This window comes from Nerophis lumbriciformis, linkage group LG20, assembly GCF_033978685.3.
Source record: "Nerophis lumbriciformis linkage group LG20, RoL_Nlum_v2.1, whole genome shotgun sequence".
NCBI lineage: Eukaryota > Metazoa > Chordata > Actinopteri > Syngnathiformes > Syngnathidae > Nerophis > Nerophis lumbriciformis.
In genome coordinates, this window is record NC_084567.2 from 39,317,349 (window position 1) to 39,337,500 (window position 20,152).

Sequence of the window (20,152 nt, forward strand, 5' to 3'; positions counted from 1 at the left end):
TGAAATAATCCTAAATGAAATACAATGACTTGGTTTATATTATTGTATATACTAGGTCAGGGGTCACCAACGCGTGGTCACCAGGTAGCCCGTAAGGACCAGATGAGTCGCCCGCTGGCCTGTTCTAAAAATAGCTCAAAGAGCAGCACTTACCAGTGAGCTGCCTCTATTTTTTAAATTGTATTTATTTACTAGCAAGCTGGTCTCGCTTTGCTCGACATTTTTAATTCTAAAAGAGACAAAACTCAAATAGAATTTGAAAATCCAAGAAAATATTTTAAAGACTTGGTCTTCACTTGGAATAAGCGGTAGAAAATGGATGGATGGATGGGTCTTCACTTGTTTAAATAAATTCATTTATTTTTTTTACTTTGCTTCTTATTACTTTTAGAAATACAATTTTAGAGAAAAAACACAACCTTAAAAATGATTTTAGGATTTTTAAACAAATATACCTTTTTACCTTTTAAATTTCTTCCTCTTCTTTCCTGACAATTTAAGTCAATGTTCAAGTAATTTTTTTTATTTTTTTTATTGTAAAGAATAATAAATATTTTAGCTTCTGGTTTTTCGACGAAGAATATTTGTGAAATATTTCTTCAAACTTACTATGATTAAAATTCAAAAAAATTATTCTGGCAAATCTAGAAAATCTGTAGAATCAAATTTAAATCTTATTTCAAAGTATTTTGAATTTCTTGTTCTGGAAAATCTAGAAGAAATACTGATTTGTCTTTGTTAGAAATATAGCTTGGTCCAATTTGTTAAATATTCTAACAAAGTGCAGATTGGATTTTAACCAATTTAAAACATGTCATCAAAATTCTAAAATGTATCTTAATCAGGAAAAATGACTAATGATGTTCCATAAATTCTTTTTTTAATTTTTTCAAAAAGATTCAAATTAGCTAGTTTTTCTCTTCTTTTTGTCGGTTGAATTTTGAATTTTAAAGAGTCGAAATTGAAGATAAACTATGTTTCAAAATTTTATTTTAATTTTTTTCGTGTTTTCTCCTCTTTTAAACCGTTCAATTAAGTGTTTTTTTCATCATTTATTCTCTACAAAAAACCTTCCGTAAAAGAAAAAAAAAAATGTACGACGGAATGACAGACAGAAATACCCATTTTTTTATATATATAAATTTATTTATTTAGCTATTCTTGTTTAAATCACACTTACGTGTAACTTACAAATGACAATATATTTATTTATTTAAGTGTGTATCAAACTGGTAGCCCTTCGCATTAATCAGTACCCAAGAAGTAGTTTTTGGTTTCAAAAAGGTTGGTGACCCCTGTACTAGGGCATCAAATCAGTGTCAGTTGAGTCGGTCCATAGGTTGCCTGTAGGGATTTTTAATGTCCAGCAGGTGTCAGTATTTAGTGACACAGTATCGACACAGTATCAATACAGTTTTGCAATGTGTCGAAACGCTTCATGACGCCTCATCAACCCATCACTACTGTGCAGAAAGTCTTTGCACTATGCGCTTCAGCATCCGCTGACTCCCTCTCTGTCGGTTTACGTGGCCTACCACTTGGTGGCTGAGTTGCTGTTGTTCCCAAACTCTTCACTTTTCTTATAATAAGTTGACTTTGGAATATTTAGGAGCGAGAAAATGGATTTGTCGCACAGGTGGCATCCTATAACAGTTCCATTCTTTCACAAATGTTAGTAGAAACAGTCTCCATGCCTAAGTGCTTGATTTGATACACCTGTGGCCGGGCCGAGTGATTAGGACACCTGATTCTCACCATTTGGAAGGGTGGCCAAATACTTTTGGCAATATAGTGTATATGACAATAGATTTGAAAACAAAAGTAGTGTTACACAGTAAAGTGAAGATGACAACTATAGTCTCTAGTACCTTGGCCCTGGCCTCCCGTGTGGCCTCGGCCTCGGCCGCCATGGCCCTCTGGAGCTGCAGGGGCAGTTTGACGTCCTTGATCTCCACCCGCTCCACCTTGATGCCCCAGTCGTCAGTGGCGTCGTCGAGAGTGGACTGGAACACAAGATAGCTCACCTTTAAACGGTCACTTTCAAAATGGATCGTTCTGAGAAATCATGCGGCTGTTCCACTATCGACCACATGATGGCAGCAGAGGGCAATGTTTCCAAAGCCAGAAGAGGCCTCCTGGATGTTTGTTTACATATGGAGTAATAATGATTACACCTGAAAACTAGCACAACTGGATCAGTTAGTTGACATGAATCCTCCACCTACTGACCTAGGAAAACAAGCATGAAGGTAATAATGGCCCTACAGGATATTTTCAAATTTTAACACCCCCTTGAAAGTAAGACTGTTTTTCAGGAATGGCTGAAAAAAGATAAAACACTTAAAGGGGAACATTATCACAATTTCAGAATGGTTAAAACCCATTAAAAATCAGTTCTCAGTGGCTTATTATATTTTTCGAAGATTTTTTCAAAATGTTACCCATCACGCAATATCCCTAAAAAAAGCTTCAAAGTAATAATTAAGGGTGTAACGGTACACAAAAATTTCGGTTCGGTACGTACCTCGGTTTAGAGGTCACGGTTCGGTTCATTTTCGGTACAGTAAGAAAACAACAAAATATACATTTTTGGGTTATTTATTTACCAAATTTGCAAAATCTTCCACCAAAAATATTTTTCTTAGTGGAATATTTGATGTGAAGTAATGGGAACCTTGGATAGGTCAATAATTCATAATAACATTGATTTTGATTCAATATTATGTTTTGAGCAATGACAGTTTGAAAGAAAAAAAAAAACACTTTGTTTTATTAGTCAACATTGCAACTTTTTCTAAATTACATTCAACCTTTTTTATTTCACTTTTGTAATGTTTTTGTTGATTTTAATAGTATTTTTAGAATGTGCCGTGGGCCTTTAAAACATTAGCTGTGGGCCGCAAATGGCCTCCGAGGCACACTTTTGACACCCCTACTATAGATAATTGTTGGAATAATTGTTTGTAAGTTATCACAAAAGAAACGTTGTATTATGAATGCTGTCTTTCGAGGCCTAACAAGAGGAAGAAGGCTCGTGAAACGCCACTCTGATTTCAACACGGACAGATGGCAGGATCTGCTCAACTTCCAGAGGAACTCTCTTTGAAGTGTTAAACGAACTCTCTCTGAAGTATTTCACAAACTCTCTTCCAACTATTTGGTAACCGAGGTCAACGCTATTTACGACCCGCTGCCCTCTTGAAGTTGCTGTGGTCAGGAGACGGGAGGGGTTATCCATTGTCCTCCAACACCTGCCCCAGCTGGATCCAGGAAGAGCCCAAGCCCGAGAAATCCTCTTCTTGGTCTTCAAAGCGACCGAAAACAATGACTGTTTTACATACTTCCCATTCCTGCTGTGACATATGTTGGTGCGTGAACATTGAACATCTGAATAAATGAGGAGACGAAAACCTTCTTCGTCAGAGCGTGGTGCAGGACTGTACAGAGAGTGCAGTGGCCATGTCTCTCCTCAATATTGAGTCCAAATTGAATTCTGTCTGTTTGATTCCTTGCCTTTTGTCTTGTTTAATAGATGTCCTCAGTGTTTGAACGTGACAATAATAAAAAATTAAATGTGATAAATCTATGGATAAAAAGCAGAGCCTGGCGACGAATGCGCGTTTATCATAACTCTCTCTCTCTCTCTCTCTCTCTGGCTCTGCCCCTCCCTCACCAATGCTGCTGTTTGTTTTGTTTTTAACCCCTTCTTAACCCTGAACGTACATTGAAAATACACGCAACCCTAACTCTAAATGCCGGACATTTGAGGCATTTAAGAAACTCCGCCCTGACAGCTACGCAAAAGATGACATGTCCGGTGAAAAGAGGACGTATAGTCAGTTTATCCTAGCCTGTTAGCTGCTAGCATGCCGTGTGTTGTGCCTCGGTGTGCATTGTTTACACAACGTGCGTTACGCTACTTAATATGTCCGTGTGGAAACTCGTTCGGTACATCTCCGAACCGAATCGGAACCTCCGTACCGAAACGGTTCAATACAAATACACGTACCGTTACACCCCTAGTAATAATGGATAGGAATGTCTGATGCTAGATGTCAATAACAATGAAATGAAACAAAAAAAAAGGGCAGTCTTACATGTTTATTCACTGAACAGCGATACATGTCACATGGATACTCTCAGCTAAATGACGTTACTATTATTTCATCTGCTGTTTTCAATAGCGCGCCTGTTTATCTGTTCCAACGATGCACCTGCTTGACACGCTCTTTCACCACTTGCCCCCCCGACCTCCCACACTTACACAGCAACCAAGAGTTTCAAAGATGGTCCTCTGCCAAACAACACGTTTAGCTATGTCTTCCCACTACGCCTCGGACAACTCGCTTCCCTTCTCTGCTTCCTGTCTTGAGCTCAGGGACTCGATCGTCCCGTCTTCAGCCGCATCTTGTTATGAACGACTTCGTGTTCTAATAACGTCTTGAGCACAGGTTGGATAGCAAAAGGTTCAGATCCGGTGGGACGACCCTTTAGAGACTGGAGCTGTGCACGGACGCTAATAGGAGACGGCTGCAGCAAACACCAGCATTAGGATTATCTACAATATGTCAACATCCATGAAAATAGCCGTTTATTCAGTTACAGCACCGGATGACTCACTGCACTGTAAGCAAAGACCGATGATATTGCTACACTGCAAAAACTGAAATCTAAGTACCGTATTTTCCACACTATTAGCCGCACCTAAAAACCACAAATTTACTCAAAAGCTGACAGTGCGCCTTATAACCCGGTGCGCTTTATATATGGATTAATATTAAGATTCATTTTCATAAAGTTTCGGTCTCGCAACTACGGTAAACAGCCGCCATCTTTTTTCCCGGTAGAAGAGGAAGTGCTTCTTCTTCTACGCAAGCAACCGCCAAGGTAAGCACCCGCCCCCATAGAAGAGGAAGCGCTTCTTCTTCTACTGTAAGCAACCACCCGCCCCCATAGAAGAAGAAGAAGAAGCGCGCGGATATTACCGTTTCATTTCCTTTGTGTGTTTACATCTGTAAAGACCACAAAATGGCTCCTACTAAGCGACAGGTTTCCGGTTCATGAAAAGACGCAATCTCTCCATCCGCACACGGACTACTATTTCACAGCAACTGCCTAAAGACTTTCAAGAAAAGCTGGCTACTTTCCGTGCATATTGTAAAAACAAGATAGCTGAAAAAAAGATCCGGCCAGAGAACATTATCAACATGGACGAGGTTCCACTGACTTTTGATATTCCTGTGAACCGCACTGTGGATACAACGGGAGCACGTACGGTGAATATTCGCACCACAGGGAATGAGAAGTCATCCTTCACTGTGGTTCTAGCTTGCCATGCTAATGGCCAGAAACTTCCACCCATGGTGATATTCAAAAGGAAGACCTTGCCAAAAGAGACCTTTCCAGCCGGCGTCATCATAAAAGCTAACTCGAAGGGATGGATGGATGAAGAAAAGATGAGCGAGTGGTTAAGGTAAGTTTACGCGAAGAGGCCGGGTGGCTTTTTTCACGCAGCTCCGTCCATGTTGATATACGACTCCATGCGCGCCCACATCACGCTGGTTTTTAATATATTATTAAAGTTTGACTGACCTTTTTTTTTGACATTCCTTTAGCGCAGTTAGATGCGGCTTATAACACGGAGCGGCTTATAGGTGGACAAAGTTTTGAAATATGCCGTTCATTGAAGGCGCGGCTTATAACCCAGGGCGGCTTATGGTGCGGAAAATACGGTACCGTAAGATGAAATATCTCAAATAAGGGTGATATTTGCTTATTTTCTATCTGATAAGATCATTCTTCTCACTAAGCAGATTTTATGTTAGAGTGTTTTACTTGTTTTAAGGGTTTTGGTCCTAAATGATCTCAGTAAGATATTACAGCTTGTTGCTGAGATTTGATGACCTATATCATACTTGCCAACCCTCCCGAATTTTGCGGGAGACTCCCGAAATTCAGCGCCTCACCCGAAAACCTCCCGGCACAAATATTCTCCCGAAAGTCTCCCGATTTTCAGTCGGAGCTGGAGGCCACGCCTCCTCCAGCTCCAAGCGGACCTGAGTAAGGACAGCCTTTTTTCACGACGGGAGGACAACAGGGTGACAAGAACTAAATCATCCAGACTAGAGATAAATTGTATTATTATGTGTATTAGGTTTATTGGCGCTCTGTACTTCTCCCTTCGCCGTTTTAAAAAGTCATACATTTTACTTTTTGAAACCGATACCGATAATTTCCGATATTACATTTTAAAGCATTTATCGGCCGATAATATTGGCAGTCCGATATTATTGGACATCCCTACTACAAAGTATAAAACAATAAAAAAATAAATAAAATACAAAGTTAGAGTATATAATAGAAAAATAAAATAGAAATAAAAACATGAAAAACACTAGATAAAACAGAAACATAGATACAATAGAAATAAAAACATGAAAGCACTGGATAAAACAGATAGGCAAGCAGTGCATTTAAAACAGTGGTTCTTAACCTGGGTTCGATCGAACCCTAGGGGTTCGGTGAGTCGGCCTCAGGGCTTCGGCGGACCCTCCGCCGCGGAGGTCGAGACACACCCGACTCATCGTGTAAATAAAAACTTCTCCCTATCGGCTTATTATGGATACGGCAACAGCAGAAGTCACACTGATTTGCAGGTGTGTAATTTGTTGTGAGTTCATGCACCGTGTTGGTTTTGTTTGAACAAGGTGATGTTCATGCATGGTTCATGTTGTGCACCGGTAAAATAACATAACTTTGTCTTGAATTTTAAAATAAATATATATATATTTTTCACTAAAGAAGGGTATGTGCATATGAAACTGGTGGGGTTCAGTACCTAAGAACTTAAGAACCACTGATTTAAAAACAAGAAGGCAGAGAAATGAGATAAAAGCTGTGCTAAAAAGGTGGGTTTTTAGTCCCTTCTTAAAACAATCCACCGACTGTGGTGCTCTAAGATGGTCGGGGAGAGCATTCCAGAGTTCGGGTGCGGTCGAGCAGAAAGCCTGGCGACCCATTGTTTGTAAGTTTGTCGTGATGGGTTTGAGGAGCGGAGGTTGCGGGTAGAAGGTTGAGGGGAAACTAGGTCCTTGAGGTAGGAGGGGGCGTTGCCGTAGATGCATTGATGTGTTAGCAGGTTCATCTTGAATTGGGTCCGGAATGCAATAGGGAACCAGTGGAGTGATTTGAGGATAGGTGTGATATGATCACTTGCTTGCACACTCTCATCAGGATCCAGGAAAGTGTATAAAAACGAATATGAAAGCTGGACACGGCGCTCAAAAATCTGTCAAAAATGTTTTAGCACCACTTGATGGATTGTCCGAGTATTACGGCTAACCTAGTCAGACGTACTGTGCTTCAACATAAGAGTATTACTATGGTGTGTGTATAAGAACCGCAAAATGGCACCTATTAGCAGTCATTATCTGGCGTCTTGTTTCGCAACATTATGCAAAACCAACTTTTCTTACCTTCTGGTACCTGCTGATGTGTATTTGGGATCTGCATAAGTCCTGAAATTTGTCCATAAGCTTCTTCTTTTTCTCTATCTTGTTATGTGACATTCATACTCCCCTTTTGCCATTTATAATATAAAGTAGTGTAAAGTTCTTACTTATATCTGTCAGTAAACTCGCTATGGAAGCGCTAAAACATACCGGTGTAGTGAGTTTACATTATTCACCCAAGGAACTTTAGTTATTAGAGAATTCTGGTCGGACGATTTTTCACGGGACACATTGTTGTTTCCGGATGAGGAGATGCTGCTCCGTTATTGATTGAAGTAAAGTCTGAATGTCATTAAAACAGTTAGCTCCATCTTTTGAAACTTCTTCCACTCCCGTCCTTGCACGCTACACCGCTACAACAAAGATGACGGGGAGAAGACGCCGTCGAAGGTGAGCCACGTAAATAAGACCCGCCCACAAAACGGCGCATCCTGAAGCGACTGTCAGAAAGCGACTTGAAGATGATGTGTAAAACATCATCTATGCAACATTTTGACCAAAGAACCACCATCACATGTTATGTAGACCACAAGGAAGTTTTTTATATTTAGAAAAAAATCACAATATGACTCCTTTAATGCGCCTTATAATCCGGTGCACCTTTTGTATGAAAATGGACCTGAATATACCCGCTCATCGGCAGTGCACCTTATAATCTGGTGCGCCCTATGGTCCGGAAAATACGGTACTCACTGGGACATTCTCTACACCAGTTAGCAGTGGGGAGGTTCGTAACCCAAATTTTTGCTCGCAACCTAAAACATAACAATTATCCCAGAAAACACTTCAGCTAGGCGACTCGTAAACTGGGGTACCACTAGGGGTGTAACGGTACGTGTATTTGTATTGAACAGTTTCGGTACGGGGGTTTCGGTTCAGTTCGGAGGTGTACCGAACGAGTTTCCACACGAACATATTAAGTAGCCGCCTAAGCTAAAGTCTTAACAAGCTGCTCCGCTTCTTCTGCCTCTTTCTATGTCAGTCCTCTACACAGAACCCAGCATTGTCCCACCCACACAACCATCTGATTGGTTACAAACAGAGCGGTAACAGCCAATCAGCAGTGCGCATTCAGAGCGCATGCAGTCAGTGCTCAGACAGGCAGAGAGGAGAGACGGTGGGACAAGCAGAAAGGTGTTTAGCAGGTAATCATCAGGCAGCGGACTCTCCCCAAATGATAATAAACACCTCCCAGTCAACTACCGTATTTTCCGCACTATAAGGCGCACCGGATTATTAGCCGCACCTTCTATGAATTACATATTTCATAATTTTGTCCACCAATAAGCCGCCCCGGACTATAAGCCGCGCCTACGCTGCGCTAAAGTGAATGTCAAAAAAACGCTGCGCTAAAGTGAATGTCAAAAAAACAGTCAGATAGTTCAGTCAAACTTTAATAATATATTGAAAACCAGCGTTCTAACAACTCTGTCCCAAAATGTACGCAAATGTGCAATCACAAACATAGTAAAATTCAAAATGGTGTAGAGCAATAAATAGCAACATAATGTTGCTCGAACGTTAATGTCACAACACACAAAATAAACATAGCGCTCACCTTCTGAAGTTATTCTTCATTCGTAAATCCTTCGAATTCTTCGTCTTCGGTGTCCGAATTGAAAAGTTGCGCAAGCGTGGGATCCAAAAATGGCCGGCTCCGTCTCGTCGAAGTCATCGGATTCAGTGTCGCTGTTGTTGTGCAGCAGTTCTGTGAATCCTGCCTTCCGGAAAGCTCGGACCACAGTTGTGACCGAAATATCTGCCCAGGCATTTACGATCCACTGGCAGATGTTGGCGTATGTCGTCCGGCGCTGTCTGCCCGTCTTAGTGAAGGTGTGTTCGCCTTCGGAGCTGTGTGAAAAAAGCCACCCGGCCTCTTCGCGTAAACTTCCCTTAACCACTCGCTCATCTTTTCTTCATCCATCCATCCCTTCGAGTTAGCTTTTATGATGACGCCGGCTGGAAAGGTCTCTTTTGGCAAGGTCTTCCTTTTGAATATCACCATGGGTGGAAGTTAGCATGGCAAGCTAGAACCACAGTGAAGGATGACTTCTCATTCCCTGTGGTGCGAATATTCACCGTACGTGCTCCCGTTCCACAGTGCGGTTCACAGGAATATCAGTTGCTGTGAAATACGGTAGTAATCCGTGTGCGGATGGAGAGATTGCGTCTTTTTATGAACCGGATCCTTGTCGCGTAGTAGGAGCCATTTTGTGGTCTTTACAGATGTAAACAGGAAATGAAACGTACGGTGATATCCGCGCGTTTTTTCTTCTTCTTCCGGGGGCGGGTGGTTGCTTACAGTAGAAGAAGAAGCGCTTCCTGTTCTATGGGGGCGGGTGCTTTCCTTGGCGGTTGCTTGCGTAGAAGAAGAAGCGCTTCCTGTTCTACCGGGAAAAAAGATGGCGGCTGTTTACCGAAGTTGCGAGACCGAAACTTTATGAAAATGAATCGTAATAAAGCGCACCGGGTTATAAGGCGCACTGTCAGCTTTTGAGAAAAATTGTGGTTTTTAGGTGCGCCTTATAGTGCGGAAAATACGGTACTAGTAACATCACTATGAGCCCGTTGACCTTCTAGAAACATAAACACCAGCTCAGCTTGCTCGCAGTCCTGGCTTGAGGTGAAGGCTAATTAGCTTTTAGCGTAACATTAGCTCATTTAGCGATGTGCGTGTGTTACGGACAGCAAAGCCCTGTCTGTCTGTTATTTCACTTGACCCTTTTCTGTGTTAAATGAGCTGTGCTGAAGCAGCAAAAAAGGACATTATGTTAAATGAAGAGTTTATGTCTCTGATAGTTGATATAATAATGTAAGTGCATCATTAAGCCTACATGAACTCCATGGTGTTCAGGGATGAATAGTCTATCCTATTGCTATTGTACTATTTTGTCAGCTATAGTTACATTAATCATTAGTAATGCAGCAGCCTAGTTTTGAATGGCAGGGTCCCTGCTATCACATGTTGATAAAAATATAACATTTACATAATAAAAATCAACTACAGGCTTCCCAAATGCTGTAATAAATTAAGCATGATGAGTTGACTTGAAACTGTTTAATGTTGCACTTTTTATATGTAGAAGAAAAGTTTTGTCATTGTATTTAATCTGAGCAACAACTTGAGGCAGTTTAATGTTGATTAACGTGGGCAGAATTATTATAGTGTTCCCAATGTCAAAAGGATAAAGCCATTGTTTACATATTTGGTAAAAAAATAACCAAAAAATGTATATTTTGTTGTTTTCTTACTGTACCGAAAATGAACCGAACCGTGACCTCTAAACCGAGGTACGTACCGAACGGAAATTTTTGTGTACCATTACACCCCTAGGTACCTCTGTACGTTTCCTGGCTTTTTCTGAAAAACATTACCAGCAAGGTGGTATTTAGAGATGAACCCAACAAGCTGAAACATAATCGCCATTGCAGTAATTCGCCAATGGGAGGCTCTTATTTATTTGCTTAGCAAAATTCAGATGGTGACCATTTTGTGGCCAGTCACTGTAGGTTAAGTTAACAATAAGATAAGGCTCATTTCACTTGATATTCAAATCACAGCTGGACATACTTGGTGCAACTAAGTTATTAGTGCAGGAATATAAGTCCTACCTGCATGCTGTGTGCAATTTCTTCACGGTCGGACAGGATCTCCGCCAGGTTCTTGGTGCCGAGGACATTCCTCAGCGTGGTCTGGGCCAACAGGCGAGTGGCAGCATCTGCGTTGGTGATGTTGGCCACGGCCAGAGTGGCATTCTGGACCCGGTAATACACCACGCCATCCACGCTCACGGTCACAGAGTCCTTGGTCAAAACCTGAGAGGGTTTGATTCCACCAAGATGGATGACAGACAAGATGGGATTGATGAAAAAAATGCCTTCTTAAAGTGCTCCAATTGTTGTAAGCTTACATACAGTACAGGCCAAAACTTAGGACACACCTTCTCATTAAAATGTGTTTTCTTTATTTTCATGACTATAAACTATGAATGAACACATGTGGAGTTATGTACTTAACAAAAAAAGGTGAAATAACTGAAAACATGTTTTATATTCTCGTTTCTTCAAAATAGCCACCCTTTGCTCCGATTACTGCTTTGCACACTCTTGGCATTCTCTCCATGAGCTTCAAGAGTTAGTCACCTGAAATGGTTTTCACTTCACAGGTGTTCCTTATCAGGGTTGATTAGTGGAATGTCTTGCTTTATCAATTGGGTTGGGACCATCACTTGTGTTGTGAATGAGAAGGTGTGTCCAAACTTTTGGCCTGTACTGTATATGCTATTTTGCGGTCATAAGTTATACCGTATTTTTCGGACTATAAGTCGCAGTTTTTTTTCATAGTTTGGCCGGGGGGTGCGACTTATACTCAGGAGCGACTTATGTGTGAAATTATTAACACATTATAATATTATTGATCTCATTCACGTAAGAGACTAGACGTATAAGATTTCATGGGATTTAGCGATCAGGAGTGACAGATTGTTTGGTAAACGTATAGCATGTTCTATATGTTATAGTTATTTGAATGACTCTTACCATAATATGTTACGTTAACATACCAGTTGGTTATTTATGCCTCATATAACGTACACTTATTCAGCCTGTTGTTCACTATTCTTGATTTATTTTAAATTGCCTTTCAAATGTCTATTCTTGGTGTTGGCTTTTATCAAATACATTTCCCCAAAAAATGTGACTTATACTCCAGTGCGACTTATATATGTTTTTTTAGAGATGTTATTACCGATATTATCGGCCGATAAATGCTTAAAATGTAATATCGGAAATTATCGGTACCGTTTTTTTAATATCGGTATCGTTTTTTTTAATTATCGGTATCGGTTTTTATTTTTTATTAATTTTTTGTATTAAATCAACATAAAAAACACAAGATACACTTACAATTAGTGCACCAACCCAAAAAACCTCCCTCCCCCATTCACACTCATTCACACAAAAGGGTTGTTTCTTTCTGTTATTAATATTCTGGTTCCTACATTATATATCAATATATATCAATACAGTCTGCAAGGGATACAGTCCGTAAGCACACATCATACCTGCCAACTACTCCGGTTTTCCCGTAATTAGTACGGTTTTCATCAACCTATTCCGGGTTACGGTTGCAGTGATAAAAAATACGGTTTTTCATTAATAAAAAAAAAGTTTTATTCACGAAATCGCGTAACAACAATGACAATCGACACTGCTTCCCGTAACTTCCTATCGAGCCATTCCGAATGCCATGCGCGAGGCTATTTATAGCACCGCTGCCAAGCACGAGGCCATTGTTTCCAAACGAGCGAACGATCATGGAATCAGCCGGAGAAAAATCGCATACGAGTCTTAAACCGAAAAGAAAACTGCAGTCATTCCGTGAAGAATATTCAAAAGCCTATCCGGGAATAATTATCCGTTCCAAAAAGGGTGAAAACTACGCGAATTGCACCTTGTGCAGACAAGATTTTTCGATCGGACACGGAGGAATTAGCGATGTAAAAGACCACGTTGGGACAAAAAAACACAAGTCTAATGCCGTTGCTAGCGATACAAGTGGAAAACTTTCAACGTTTTCCGTCGCCCAAACAGATTCTTTGGATGTGATAAATGCCGAAGTTTTATTTACGGAGGCAATAATTGAGCAAACAAAAAGGTAATGACACCAATGTTATCTATTGGAATTGTTTAGTACTGTTATACTGTTAAAAGTGTTTATACTATTTATGCTTTCAAGTCCAAGTTGAAGAAATCTTGTTAAATGTTGACAGCATAACTACCAAAATACAGAAGTATGTCCTTAATATTTTTGCAGTGCTATTTCTGTTGAAAAGTTAAAATGATTACATTAGAGATGTGATGTGCCACTTTTCAAGTGTCTGATGGCTTAAATTAATCGTCATTAATTTTTCATATTTTGAATTCTTTTGAAAGGCTTACAAAAAAACTACATTTGAATTGTAATTCCATGCTATTGACAGGACTATTAATTTTAATGAAGTTAGCTTACCATGTTTACAGTATGATAATTGTGATAGAAATGGGAATTTTAGGCACAGAATATTTTTTACAATTGAACAAGGCAGTAGATTATACAAGCTTGGACAGAAAGTTAATAATGACACCAATTTTTTTTTTTAATGGAATTGTTTAGTACTGTTTTACCATTTGTTTACTGTAAAAAGTGTTTATACTGTTTATACTTTCAATTATCAAATTGAAGTCTTGTGAAAGGTTGACAGGATAACTGGCATTAACTGTCAAAATAATTTCAAACTATTGAAGTTAGTTTACAGAATAAACATGTCAATCAACCCATATGATTTTTGCTGTAATATTTTTGTTTTGAAAAGTCACTGTGACTGATAGAAAAGTGATGGTTTTAGCAACATTTTAACCTGTCTGAATGCTAATAATCATTTTGCGTCGGGGGGCGAAGGAACCCCCCACCAGGACTTTGTCCTGGACCTACCGGGGCCTGCGGCCCCTGGACCCTGGCTATTAGGTTTTTCTGATTTCAAAAGTTGGCAGGTATGACACATGATTGTGCGTGCTGCTGGTCCACTAATAGTATTAACCTTTAACAGTTAATTTGACTCATTTTCATTAATTACTAGTTTCTATGTAAGTGTTTTTACATTGTTTTACTTTCTTTTTTGTAAGTTTGTCCTTTGAAACACTTGTGATTTAGGGCTATATAAATAAACATTGATTGATTGATTGATTTTTTATTCAAGAAAATGTTTTTAATTTATTTATCTTATTTTATTTTTCAAAAAGGACCTTATCTTCACCATACCTGGTTGTCCAAATTAGGCATAATAATGTGTTAATTCCACGACTGTATATATCGGTAGCGGTTGATATCGGTATCGGTAATTAAAGAGTTGGACAATATCTGAATATCGGATATCGGCAAAAAGCCATTATCGGACATCTTTAGTTTTTTTACTTCTTTATTATGCCTTTTCGGCCGGTGCGACTTATGCTCCGGAGCGATTTATACTCCGAAAAATACGGTAGCTGCTTTAAACATGACTGTGGGTTAAAAAGAACACATAAAAATATCTACCGTATTTTCCGCACTATTAGCCGCACCTAAAAACCACAAATTTACTCAAAAGCTGACAGTGCAGCTTATAACCCGGTGCGCTTTATATATGGATTAATATTAAGATTCATTTTCATAAAGTTTCGGTCTCGCAACTGCGGTAAACAGCCGCCATCTTTTTTCCCCGTAGAAGAGGAAGTGCTTCTTCTTCTACACAAGCAACCGCCAAGGTAAGCACCCGCCCCCATAGAAGAGGAAGCGCTTCTTCTTCTACTGTAAGCAATCACCCGCCCCCGTAGAAGAAGAAGAAGCGCGCGGATATTACGTTTCATTTCCTTTGTGTGTTTACATCTGTAAAGACCACAAAATGGCTCCTACTAAGCGACAGGTTTCCGGTTCATGAAAAGACGCAATCTCTCCATCCGCACACGGACTACTATTTCACAGCAACTGCCTAAAGACTTTCAAGAAAAGCTGGCTACTTTCCGTGCATATTGTAAAAACAAGATAGCTGAAAAAAAGATCCGGCCAGAGAACATTATCAACATGGACGAGGTTCCACTGACTTTTGATATTCCTGTGAACCGCACTGTGGATACAACGGGAGCACGTACGGTGAATATTCGCACCACAGGGAATGAGAAGTCATCCTTCACTGTGGTTCTAGCTTGCCATGCTAATGGCCAGAAACTTCCACCCATGGTGATATTCAAAAGGAAGACCTTGCCAAAAGAGACCTTTCCAGCCGGCGTCATCATAAAAGCTAACTCGAAGGGACGGATGGATGAAGAAAAGATGAGCGAGTGGTTAAGGTAAGTTTACGCGAAGAGGCCGGGTGGCTTTTTTCACGCAGCTCCGTCCATGTTGATATACGACTCCATGCGCGCCCACATCACGCTGGTTTTTAATATATTATTAAAGTTTGACTGACCTATCTGACTGTTTTTTTGACATTCCTTTAGCGCAGTTAGATGCGGCTTATAACACGGGGCGGCTTATAGGTGGACAAAGTTTTGAAATATGCCGTTCATTGAAGGCGCGGCTTATAACCCAGGGCGCCTTATGGTGCGGAAAATACGGTAGTTATTTGAATGACTCTTACCATAATATGTTACGTTAACATACCAGGCACCTTCTCAGTTGGTTATTTATGCCTCATATAACGTACACTTATTCAGCCTGTTGTTCACTATTCTTTATTTATTTTAAATTGCCTTTCAAATGTCTATTCTTGGTGTTGGTTTTTATCAAATACATTTCCCCCAAAAATGTGACTTATACTCCAGTGCGACTTATATATGTTTTTTTTAGAGATGTTATTATCGATATTATCGGCCGATAAATGCTTAAAATGTAATATCGGAAATTATCAGTACCGTTTTTTTTAATATCGGTATCGTTTTTTTTATTATCGGTATCGGTTTTTATTTTTTATTAATTTTTTTTATTAAATCAACATAAAAAACACAAGATACACTTACAATTAGTGCACCAACCCAAAAAACCTCCCTCCCCCATTTACACTCATTCACACAAAAGGGTTGTTTCTTTCTGTTATTAATATTCTGGTTCCTACATTATATATCAATACAGTCTGCAAGGGATACAGTCCGTAAGCACACATCATACCTGCCAACTACTCCGGTTTTCCCGTAATTAGTACGGTTTTCATCAACCTATTCCGGGTTACGGTTGCAGTGATAAAAAATAAGTTTTTTCATTAATTAAAAAAAAATATTTCAAAAAAAGTTTTATTCACGAAATCGCGTAACAACAATGACAATCGACACTGCTTCCCGTAACTTCCTATCGAGCCATTCCGAATGCCATGCGCGAGGCTATTTATAGCACCGCTGCCAAGCACGAGGCCATTGTTTCCAAACGAGCGAACGATCATGGAATCAGCCGGAGAAAAATCACATACGAGTCTTAAACCGAAAAGAAAACTGCAGTCATTCCGTGAAGAATATTCAAAAGCCTATCCGGGAATAATTATCCGTTCCAAAAAGGGTGAAAACTACGCGAATTGCACCTTGTGCAGACAAGATTTTTCGATCGGACACGGAGGAATTAGCGATGTAAAAGACCACGTTGGGACAAAAAAACACAAGTCTAATGCCGTTGCTAGCGATACAAGTGGAAAACGTTCAATGTTTTTCGTCGCCCAAACAGATTCTTTGGATGTGATAAATGCCGAAGTTTTATTTACGGAGGCAATAATTGAGCAAACAAAAAGGTAATGACACCAATGTTATCTATTGGAATTGTTTAGTACTGTTATACTGTTAAAAGTGTTTATACTATTTATGCTTTCAAGTCCAAGTTGAAGAAATCTTGTTAAATGTTGACAGCATAACTACCAAAATACAGAAGTATGTCCTTAATATTTTTGCAGTGCTATTTCTGTTGAAAAGTTCAAATGATTACATTAGAGATGTGATGTGCCACTTTTCAAGTGTCTGATGGCTTAAATTAATTTTCATTAATTTTTCATATTTTGAATTCTTTTGAAAGGCTTACAAAAAAACTACATTTGAATTGTAATTCCATGCTATTGACAGGACTATTAATTTGAATGAAGTTAGCTTACCATGTTTACAGTATGATAATTGTGATAGAAATGTGAATTTTAGGCACAGAGTATTTTTTACAATTGAACAAGGCAGTAGATTATACAAGCTTGGACAGAAAGTTAATAATGACACCAATTTTTTTTTTAATGGAATTGTTTAGTACTGTTTTACCATTTGTTTACTGTAAAAAGTGTTTATACTGTTTATACTTTCAATTAACAAATTGAAGTCTTGTGAAAGGTTGACAGGATAACTGGCATTAACTGTCAAAATAATTTCAAACTATTGAAGTTAGCTTACAGAATAAACATGTCAATCAACCCATATGATTTTTGCTGTAATATTTTTGTTTTGAAAAGTCACTGTGACTGATAGAAAAGTGATGGTTTTAGCAACATTTTAACCTGTCTGAATGCTAATAATCATTTTGCGTCGGGGGGCGAAGGTACCCCCCACCAGGACTTTGTCCTGGACCTACCGGGGCCTGCGGCCCCTGGACCCTGGCTACTAGGTTCTTCTGATTTCAAAAGTTGGCAGGTATGACACATGATTGTGCGTGCTGCTGGTCCACTAATAGTACTAACCTTTAACAGTTAATTTTACTCATTTTCCATTAATTACTAGTTTCTATGTAACTGTTTTTACATTGTTTTACTTTCTTTTTTGTAAGTTTGTCATTTGAAACACTTGTGATTTAGGGCTACATAAATAAACATTGATTGATTGATTCTTTATTCAAGAAAACGTTTTTAATTTATTTATCTTATTGTATTTTTCAAAAAGGACCTTATCTTCACCATACCTGGTTGTCCAAATTAGGCATAATAATGTGTTAATTCCACGACTGTATATATCGGTATTGGTAATTAAAGAGTTGGACAATATCTGAATATCGGATATCGGCAAAAAGCCATTATCGGACATCTTTAGTTTTTTTACTTCTTTATTATGCCTTTTCGGCCGGTGCGACTTATACTCCGGAGCGACTTATACTCCGAAAAATACGGTAGCTGCTTTAAACATGACTGTGGGTTAAAAAGAACACATAAAAATATCTACCGTATTTTCCGCACTATTAGCCGCACCTAAAAACCACAAATTTACTCAAAAGCTGACAGTGCGGCTTATAACCCGGTGCGCTTTATATATGGATTAATATTAAGATTCATTTTCATAAAGTTTAGGTCTCGCAACTACGGTAAACAGCCGCCATCTTTTTTCCCCGTAGAAGAGGAAGTGCTTCTTCTTCTACGCAAGCAACCGCCAAGGTAAGCACCCGCCCCCATAGAACAGGAAGCGCTTCTTCTTCTACTGTAAGCAACCACCCGCCCGCGTAGAAGAAGAAAAAGTGCGCGGATATTACGTTTCATTTCCTTTGTGTGTTTACATCTGTAAAGACCACAAAATGGCTCCTACTAAGCGACAGGTTTCCGGTTCATGAAAAGACGCAATCTCTCCATCCGCACACGGACTACTATTTCACAGCAACTGCCTAAAGACTTTCAAGAAAAGCTGGCTACTTTCCGTGCATATTGTAAAAACAAGATAGCTGAAAAAAAGATCCGGCCAGAGAACATTATCAACATGGACGAGGTTCCACTGACTTTTGATATTCCTGTGAACCGCACTGTGGATACAACGGGAGCACGTACGGTGAATATTCGCACCACAGGGAATGAGAAGTCATCCTTCACTGTGGTTCTAGCTTGCCATGCTAATGGCCAGAAACTTCCACCCATGGTGATATTCAAAAGGAAGACCTTGCCAAAAGAGACCTTTCCAGCCGGCGTCATCATAAAAGCTAACTCGAAGGGATGGATGAAGAAAAGATGAGCGAGTGGTTAAGGTAAGTTTAAGTTTACGCGAAGAGGCCGGGTGGCTTTTTTCACGCAGCTCTGTCCATGTTGATATACGACTCCATGCGCGCCCACATCACGCTGGTTTTAATATATTATTAAAGTTTGACTGACCTATCTGACTGTTTTTTTGACATTCCTTTAGCGCAGTTAGATGCGGCTTACAACACGGGGCGGCTTATAGGTGGACAAAGTTTTGAAATATGCCGTTCATTGAAGGCGCGGCTTATAACCCAGGGCGCCTTATGGTGCGGAAAATACGGTAACTGTTTTTATATTGTTTTACTTTCTTTTTTGTAAGTTTGTCCTTTGAAACACTTGTGATTTATGTCTATATAAATAAACATTGATTGATTGATTTTTTATTCAAGAAAATGTTTTTAATTTATTTATCTTATTTTATTTTTCAAAAAGGACCTTATCTTCACCATACCTGGTTGTCCAAATTAGGCATAATAATGTGTTAATTCCACGACTGTATATATCGGTATCGGTAATTAAAGAGTTGGACAATATCTGAATATCGGATATCGGCAAAAAGCCATTGTCGGACATCTTTAGTTTTTTTACTTCTTTATTATGCCTTTTCGACCGGTGCGACTTATACTCTGGAGCGACTTATACTCCGAAAAATACGGTAGCTGCTTTAAACATGACTGTGGGTTAAAAAGAACACATAAAAATATCTACCGTATTTTCCGCACTATTAGCCGCACCTAAAAACCACAAATTTACTCAAAAGCTGACAGTGCGGCTTATAACCCGGTGCGCTTTATATATGGATTAATATTAAGATTCATTTTCATAAAGTTTAGGTCTCGCAACTACGGTAAACAGCCGCCATCTTTTTTCCCCGTAGAAGAGGAAGTGCTTCTTCTTCTACGCAAGCAACCGCCAAGGTAAGCACCCGCCCCCATAGAAGAGGAAGCGCTTCTTCTTCTACTGTAAGCAACCACCCGCCCGCGTAGAAGAAGAAGAAGCGCGCGGATATTACGTTTCATTTCCTTTGTGTGTTTACATCTGTAAAGACCACAAAATGGCTCCTACTAAGCGACAGGTTTCCGGTTCATGAAAAGACGCAATCTCTCCATCCGCACACGGACTACTATTTCACAGCAACTGCCTAAAGACTTTCAAGAAAAGCTGGCTACTTTCCGTGCA

The 20,152-nt window shown here is 39.5% G+C and overlaps 1 protein-coding gene across 3 annotated transcripts in view; it reads right to left on the reverse strand.

Moving 5' to 3' along the window:
• Positions 1-20,152, reverse strand: part of stom (stomatin) — a 48,891-nt gene that overhangs the window by 5,629 nt on the left and 23,110 nt on the right. For all 3 annotated transcript variants that reach the window (XM_072915363.1, XM_061980868.2, XM_072915362.1), the window contains 2 exons: positions 11,124-11,327; positions 1,869-2,003 (listed from right to left, as the gene is read on the reverse strand). In XM_072915363.1, coding sequence (XP_072771464.1) covers positions 1,869-2,003; positions 11,124-11,327 — 339 coding nt within the window. The remainder of the gene's footprint in view (positions 1-1,868; positions 2,004-11,123; positions 11,328-20,152) is intronic.